Source organism: Oryzias melastigma, unplaced genomic scaffold (genome assembly GCF_002922805.2).
Source record: "Oryzias melastigma strain HK-1 unplaced genomic scaffold, ASM292280v2 sc00231, whole genome shotgun sequence".
Lineage (NCBI taxonomy): Eukaryota > Metazoa > Chordata > Actinopteri > Beloniformes > Adrianichthyidae > Oryzias > Oryzias melastigma.
Genome location: NW_023416884.1, coordinates 284,360 through 293,450, shown reverse-complemented (window position 1 = coordinate 293,450; position 9,091 = coordinate 284,360). Strand labels below are relative to the sequence as shown.

The 9,091-nt window shown below is 42.2% G+C and overlaps 1 protein-coding gene across 1 annotated transcript; it reads left to right on the top strand.

Moving 5' to 3' along the window:
• Positions 1-2,353: 2,353 nt before the first annotated feature.
• Positions 2,354-7,394, top strand: LOC112139523 (the record flags this gene model as incomplete). The annotated part of the gene is given in 3 exon segments (XM_024262340.1): positions 2,354-3,053; positions 3,156-3,263; positions 7,145-7,394. Coding segments are annotated over 3 exon segments (1,058 nt in total), but the record flags the coding sequence as incomplete, so codon positions are not given.
• Between the last annotated feature and the right edge of the window lie 1,697 nt (positions 7,395-9,091).

The following is a 9,091-nucleotide window of genomic DNA, read 5'->3' as shown; positions in this document are numbered from 1 at the left end:
ATAATTGAAGAAATGTATGTGTGTGTTTGAGGGGGGCTAGAATCATAAAGCAAGGAGATGCTGGAAGTTTATCAACATTACTGTCAGGTGTAGATGTAACTAAATAGGGGCGGTGCCTGTGAGTGTTTATTTTCTACTGAGGAGGATAATTGAATGTAAAAAGAATAAGGGGGACCCCCAGACATCCACACAGGATAGCAGATTGAGGAAACCTGACCACCAAGCATTCCATGTCAGCCACCCAGACCAGGACCAGAAGGACCACCACAGAGGCCCCCAAATCCAGAGAGCAGGGAGGCACAAGAGCAGGGAGAGTGTAAGCTTCAGCCCAGCGAGAAGGATAGCCTTCCCGGATAACCAGCACAACACCACCCAGGAGTTTTCACCATACCCCCACCCCAACCCCAGGTATGAGCCAAAGCACCCTGATGGAGACCTGCACCACACTGTTTCTTTTTTTACTAAATAAAATAGAAGAACTAATAAATTTTAGGGAAGAAATCAGTAACTACGTTGTTGTTAACGTTTTGGCTTATCCCTAAAGGGGTCACCTTAGTCTTTTGGGAGAGACTTAACCCTGTATATGAAAGGGACAGGGGAACCCAGTTAGGCAGCAGTGTCAAGGGGACGCTAAGGGACCATTACCAGAGCCCCAAAGGCCCCAAACCAGAAAAGTAAACCTTCACGTAAAGTGGAAGCTCTACTCCAAGCACAGAATGATCTCCCTGCTGTGCCTTAGTCTGATAAATGTCTTTCTCCAGCCAAAAGCCCAGTTAGCCCCAAGCAAGAGGCCCACCACAACCTGGGAATCCTGAGTGTCCCCTGCCACCAGAACAAGACATGAACCAGCGTCACCCAGGAAGCACCCACTCAATACCTGTCTGCTCTACAAAAAGTTTGTTTATATGTTTATATGACCTAGCAAACAAAGAGAATCATTAACTGTCGTTACATGTTAAGCCACTATACTAGATCTGCACACCCGAGATTTAATGACACTAAGAAAAAAAATCAACATCCTTAATGGGAAAAAAGGTGAAAGCTGGTAAAAGAAAAACTAGTAAGAACATGACAAAACCAAGAAACATGCAAAATGCTCCAACACAGAGAAATAAATCAAGGGAACTTAAATAAACAAACAACTAAATGAACTGATACGATGCAGCTATGAACTCCTCCAGCAGGAAGCACAGGAAGTGGGTGGAAGTAGCAAGGAGGAGCCAGAACTAAACAAGCTGAAGACATCAGAATGTAAGTGGTCTGTAACAGTTACAAAAGCCTCGTTCCCACTGAGGGATCCGGTACAGTTCGGTCCGATCCGCTATTTTGAGCGTTTCCATTTTAAAATTGAGCCCTTAAACAGTTCCTACTCATACCTCTTGAGGGTCCTGATCGGCTGCAGGTACACAGCGAGAGGAGACCGGGTCGATTGGGGCGGAGCTGCTGTAGCCGCCCGCTGATTGGTTGAAAATAATGACATTAGAATGCACCAGTATAGCGCTAAGCTAGCAATTCTGTTTACCTCTTTTTTGTTCTTCTTAGCCACCCGCAATCTCTTGCAAACAACATTAAATTCCTCCAGAGTTCCCCAGCTCCACCTGGAGAGGAGCACAGTTAAATGAAAAGCAACTAGCCTGTCCGCCAAGCACTCACAGGTGCACACGTGCACACACACACATGCACTCTCTCACACTGAGCGGCAGAGAGACAGATAACAGTCCTCATGATAACTTCACAGTCTATTGTTCTGGATAAGAAAATTCATCATTTCGAGCACTACTCCAATGTTCTTTAATACACGTTTACAAAGAATGATCAGAAGTGTTTTAGATGAGTATGGATCTGTAAATGAGATTCTTCGGCTGCGGGAGTCGGGGGGTGAGACAGGGGGGTTCTCATTATTCATTCACAGATTTGCGGAGTTCTCTGGTCCCTAACCCCCAGGAATGAAAAAACTGTTCAAATATATGTATCTAATAATATTTAGTTGTTAAATGATGTTAGACAGTGAGCAGAACTCATGTCTTTTACTGTGTTGCGGTAGACACTCCCATCACAGTTGTACAGACCCAAACCTGGTTGTGGCTTTGATCATGTGATCTTGTTTCCTAAGGTTGTTGTCACTTCAGTGAACCAATCAAATGCTGTCTTATGTCTATAAATGGGAAAAATCGTCAGTTGTTTTTACATTCGACACGAGAACCCAGACATGATGACTTCTGAGCTCTTAGTTTTCTTTCTGACATGTTTGTTTGCAGGAACAAATGGTGAGTTATGATTTTATTATTTCCGCACACGTTTATATGACCTTCTTTACAAATCTTGTGCTTTTTGTTTCACTCCAGGTCAAAATATGCATCATAAATCGTCTTCCTCTGTACAACAGAAAGGTGATTTTCTATCTGTTAGCATTGGTGAAACTGTAACTTTAAAATGTTCTCATAAAGGTCAGACGTTAAAACGAATCTTCTGGTTCAAGAAAAGTTTTGGACGAAAACCTGAACTTATATGCAGTTTCTATGTGCACAGCACAGAAGTGGAATTTTTTGATGAATTCAAGAACAATCGACGCTTCATACTGGACACAGAAAACAAAAATCATAATTTGAAGATTTTTGATTTTCAATTTTCAGATTCGGCTACTTATAACTGCATCCATTCGGATAGTTACATACTTACATTTTTGGAGAGCTATAGTGTCCATGTGAAGGATCCTTCTTCTTCCATCCAGACTTCACTGGATCAGTCGTCCTCTGAGAACATCCATCCAGGAGACTCTGTGACTCTGAACTGTACAGTACACACTGGGAGCTGTGATGGAGAACACAGAGTTTACTGGTTCAAAGACTCTGAAGACTCTCATCCAGGACTCATTTACACTGATGGAGGCAGGAATGATCAGTGTGAGAGAAAGAAGAACACACAAACACACAGTTGTGTCTACAAGCTCCACATGAAGAATCTGATTGAATCTCATTCTGGGATCTACTACTGTGCTGTTGTCTCATGTGGACACATACTGTTTGGAAACGGGACTAAACTGGACCTCACAGGTGAGAATCTTCTTTAAAGCGATGATTTGACAAAAACTTTGCATTTTTTGTAAGCTCCATGTTGTTTCATTTATTTTTTTATTCATTTAGTTTCAGCACAAGAAGAGAATTTTCCTCCATTCGTGTATTTCCTGAGTGGAGTTCTGACAGCTGCACTGATCTTCCTCACATCTTACACAATACACAAGACACAGAGGTGCAAATCCAAGGGTAAGATCCTGTTTAGTGACTTTTTTATTAATGGTTTTAAATTGACTATTTAACGAAAAAACAATGTGTTTTTTTAATCAGGGGGGAGATCTGCAGCTCTTTCTTTGACAACAGTAAAAGTAAGGCTTGTTTAGTGACTAAAATCTTTAAACAAAACCACTGTTGTATGTGGGTTATACAGAGTAAAAGAAGATAACAAAGGGGTTTTGTTGTGTAATCTAAAAACCTTTTTATTTTGTTGTTGTGGTTGAATTTACATTTTCTAGGATGAAGATCATCACTGTTACTCGGCTTTAAAGGGAAACAAGATGAGCGGATCCAGAACTCAGATGGGCGACACCTGGAGTCAGTGTGTGTATTTCAGAACAAAGCAGCAAAGCTAAATGTTTTTCTTTAGCGTGTGCTTTAGCACATGTTTTCTCTGTTTGCAAAATGAATGCTTTTTATTTTAGTCAATAACAGACATACATTTCTTAACAGTTAAGCATTCAATCAAATGTTTCAATCTACTGTCTGCCCGCCTTCCTCTATTAAAAATGTAAACAAATGACATTGATTGTTAAATTTTACTTCTTTATTACAATAACCAAACTATTAAATGAGTGTGCAGGGTGAATTGGATTTGTAAAGGACTTCGGACTTCAATAAACAGTAAAGAAAGTATATATTATTTACAATAACAAAATGACCCCTTTGTATTCTACTGTAATCATCTAAATTTAAAACAGCCGATCTTTAAGACTGTGGAGATGACAGTGGACTTCAGGAAGAACCCCCCGCTCCCACCCCCTCCACTCACAGTTCACAGCAGATCAGTCCCCCCTACGGACTCCTACAGGTTCCTGGGGTCCACAATCTCACGGGACCTCAAATGGACCCAGCACATCTACTCACTCCGGAAGAAGGCCCAGCAGAGGTTGTACTTCTTACGACAACTGAAGAAGTTCAACCTGCCTCAGGAGCTGCTGATCAACTTCTACACAGCAATAATCCAGTCTGTCCTGACCACATCCATCACAGTCTGGTTTGGATCTGCAACCAGAGCAGACAGGGACAGACTGCAGAGAACCATCAGGTCTGCTGAGAGGATTATTGGCTCCAACCTTCCCTCCATTCAGGACCTGTACCGGTCCAGGGTGAGGAAGAGAGCGGGTAGAATCTCGACAGACCCTTCACATCCAGGACACGGTCTCTTCAGTCTCCTCCCCTCAGGACGGCGGTTCAGGACTTTGTGCACAAGAACCACTCGCCACAAAGACAGCTTCTTCCCGCGAGCCGTCACTCTGATGAACTCTTGACCAGTCTCAGAGTACGGTGCACAACATGGGATCAGTTTTAACCGGACACTGTTGTATATATCTTTATCCCCCTTGTTATTTTTTTCAGATGTGTATATATATACGTGTATATATATATATATATTCATATTTCTATTTTATCTTTTATATTATTATTATTTTTTTATCTTTTATCTTTTCTACATAGGAGCACAGGTCACTGGAACCAAATTCCTTGTATATATTCTATACTTGGCCAATAAAGCTGATTCTGATTCTGATTCTGATTCTTTAATGTGCAACAGTTTTTACAACTGCATTTGTAACATTTCTCCCTCTAAAATGTTTTTTGAAGGATTGTTACATCGGGAAGCATTATCATCGGTGCTGTTTCCAAGTGTCTTCAGGAAAAAAAATGTCTATCCTTAATATTTTCATAGTATTATACCAAATCATAGTTCGTAGATATACGGACTGTTTCTTATGTTATTTATTTATTTTTTTTACTCATATTGACCCGGTTTGCATTTACATTTTAAAATTCAAAATCAAATAAATAATTTTTTACTGATGGTGGGCCTTCTTATTTCAATAGAAATGCTTTTGTATTATTTGTATCAGATTCTCAGGTTCAGGTCTGCTTGAAGTCGCAGAATCCGAAAAAACAAAACCTACAGCCAAAAATCATTCAACACTGTGGAACCAGTCATCCACTGAATGTGAGTCTGTCTGTATAATTCTTTGAGTGTGTTTGTGGCAAACCAATAAATCAGCCATTACAACTAGGGGTGTGCCAAAATATCGATATTGCGATATATCGCGATATTTAGTCCCGCGATTGATTCTCGATGGGTTCTCACTAGGTATCGATATTATATTTTCATTTGAAGAGGCTGTGAACTGCTATATTCGTCATCTTTTGGTGAGATGTTTCTCCGGAGGTCGATAGGGGGCGGTGTTGCGAGATCGCCGATTGCGGGCAGACGAAGAAGAACAGACACAAACACAGAAAATGGCGGAGAAGGCAGACGAGGGAAATAACGAGAGTAGCAAAATAAAGGATGCCCCGGCGACATTTAAATCCAAAGTATGGACTTACTTTGGATTCTACAGCACTGCTGACGGAACCAAGCTAGATAAGGACTATGCAATTTGCAAGAATTGTTTCGCGAAAGTTCGGTACACTGGAAATACTACAAACATGCACAGCCATTTGTCGCGGCATCACCCTGACTTGTGTGAGAAAAGTGTCACTGTTGCTGGCTCGAAGCCGACACAGCCCGGCGTGGATGCCTTTTTCCAGGCGAAGCTTTCACCGTCTTCAGCGAGGGCAAAAGCAATAACAAACGGGATCGCTGATAACATGTGCAAGGGGCTCCGTCCCTACAGCGAGGTGGAGAACGAAGGATTCCGCTTTTTGATTAATGTATTAGAGCCCCGCTTTGTCATCCCCTCTCGGAAATATTTTGCTGAAAAAATGATGCACGCACTCTACGCCAAGACCAGAGCGAAGGTTGAGTCGGCGCTGGATACAGCAGAAAGAGTTGGGCTCACGTGTGACGGCTGGACTTCGAGGGCAACGGAGTCCTACATGATGTTCACTGTACACTTTATCAATGAGGACTGGGAAATTGAGTCATATGTCCTACAAACCCGAGCAATGCAGGAATCCCACACCGGTGCACACATTTCAGATGTGCTGAAAGCAGCAGCTGACGAGTGGGGTCTTCAAGCTAAAAAACCAGTGGTTGTCACTGACAACGCATCTAACATGTGTGTAGCAATAGAGCTAACAGGCTACCAGCATGTTAGATGTTTTGCTCATGTTTTAAACCTGGCCTCCCAGCGTGCTCTGAAAGTAGCTTCTGTTGCCAAGGTTCTTGCCAAAGTGAGGAGGATCTCAACATTTTTCCACAGAAGCACATCAGCAGCAGAAGCCCTTAAAAGAAATCAGAAACTCCTCGGCCTCCCTAATCACAAACTGATCACAGACATGCCTGTTCGTTGGAATAGTGCCTATGAGATGATGTCCAGGTTTTTGGAACAACAGCCAGCTGTTTGTGCTGCCCTCTTATCACCTGAGGTAAGGAAAACATAATGTTGTAGTTTTTATTTGTGTAATTATTGTGGATAAAATATAATAAATTAATGCTAATGCACAATTTATTTCACAACTAATAAATGAATACAATTAAATTAGACATGAAAAAATAATAGGTTTGTTTCAATTGCTAATAAGCGCTACAATTAATTATTGATTGAAAAAATAACATTTTAATGACAGCACTAAAATTTAAATTTCTTTTTATTTTCTTAAGGTGAGAAAGACTGTGACTGACTGTGTACTGACAGAGAATGACATCTCCAGTGCTGAAGAAATGGTGGAAGCACTTAAACCAATGCTTGTGGCAACAAACATCATGTGTGAGGAAAAGAATCCCACCATTTCAGTGATTGCTCCTCTTCATGCCCAACTGCTGCGCAACACAACCAGCACTGAAGAAGATTCTCCTCTGGTTCGAGAGATTAAGGGAGCAATCAACCAAGACCTTTCAAAGAGATATCAGTCTGAGGTGGAAAAAGACCTCCTACGCATGTCTTCAGCTCTAGACCCTAGATTCAAATCTCTTTTGTTTCTATCACCTGAAGAAGTGCAAGACACTTATGTAAAACTCAAGTCAAAAGCAGCAGCTTTAAAGGAAGGAGATCCAGCGCCTTGTGGTGATGTAAAGGAGGATTTGGAGGATGAGGTGGAACCGCAGTCCAGCAGTGACACAGACACCACCAAGAAAAGAAAGTCTGCTCTGGTTGATCTTCTGGGTCAGACCTTCAAGAAGACCTCTTTTGGCCCTACTTGAGCAACCTCCATTGCGGAGAAAGAGATCAAACAATATCAAGATGCTCCTTCTCTGCCTCTCACTGAAGACCCATTGTTGTGGTGGAAATCTCAACAGCATGCGTTCCCTCTCCTCTCCAAACTGGCCCATATGCATTTGTGTATTCCTGGGACTAGTGTGGCGGCTGAGAGAGTTTTTTCAACTGCAGGAGATATTATTAGTGCCCAAAGAAGTTCACTCACTCCTGAACATGCTGATCAACTGCTCTTTCTCAAGAAAAATATGAACATCTAAAAGATACATCACATGCAGCTTTTTCTCAGACTTTTTTGTTCTCAAAGACGATTACTCTTAGGTGCAATTTAAGTTCATGTATTTTACTTCTGGTAGTTTAATTTAAAAGCCGTAGCCTAAAGTTTTGTGTCTCAAATAACTGAAATGAAAGTGTCAAGCTGCAATTTGATTTTATTTCTTGGGAGATTTTTACTTTTGTTTACATCACGTTTGCACTAAATGGTGTTATTAGCAAAGACACTAGAATTTTTTGAACAATTATATAGCAATGGTTTTATTTTACACAGGTAAATACCAATGTTCCTGGCAATATACTTGAGTTATTACATTTTGTTTTATTGTTTACAACAGGTTTGCGCCAAATTGTGGTACTGCTGTTCATGTAACACTATAGTTTACATTGATGTCAGTGCTTGTCAAAGGCGAGCATTGACATCAATGGAATTACTGATTTCTGTAATGTTACACAAAAATGTCTTTGTTGCACTGAATAAGACAAGATGTTTATTATGCTTTTGTTCAAACTAAGTAATAAATCGGGATATATTTTCCTAAAAAAATGTGTTCTTCTTTCTTAGTTTGGTATATTGTTAGTTATTAGAGAGGATTTTATTTAACCAACTACTCCAGTATCGCCAGTATCGCCATATCGTGATATTATCGGTATCGGGAGCCATGTATCGCGTATCGCATCGTATCGTGAGGTACCCAGTGATTCCCAGCCCTAATTACAACCCCCACCACCTGGGAGTTCTGGGCATCCTCTTACCCCAACCTCAGGCACCAGCAAAGGCCCCCTCAAGGCAGTCCCGCCCAACGCTTTGGCAACCACCCGCCACCTGCAACAGGAGGTTCAGGAGATCAAGAGAGGGTCTGCCCACCCCCACCCAAGGGGAGAACATCCAAAAATACTGGGGGTCACTGAAGAGTCTGGTAAACATGGCCAAGGACCAGAACCCGCACCACAAGGACACCCCCAGACTCAGATATGATGTAATCCCCAGCTCATGGTCTCCCCACAGAGCTGAGAAATCCCTCTCCTTGTGTTGTAAGAGAGCCGTTGGGCCAAGGTAGCCAGCACCCAAGGGACACTGCCATTGTTGGAGAGGGCCCGCCAGGAATGGAGTAGGGGACAGAAGATCAGAGGTCCCAACTTCCTTGTGTAATGTGTGTGTGAGTGAAGTTCGGTGAAGAGCCCAATCCATGCGGCTTTCATGTAAGGCGGGCCAGTGCCAAGTAACTCCATCCCCCGAGGCACATTGCAGGCTGGACCTCTCCTCAGCCAGCCATTGCCCTAATAAGTGGTCGTAAGTGGCCCTAATAAGAGGAAGGAGGGTAGATCGGACAGTTGCCAGATTAACCCCAGTTGGTGGGACAACCACCCACCCCTCAGTGGTGAGCCCAAGTCTCCCCTTCCTGG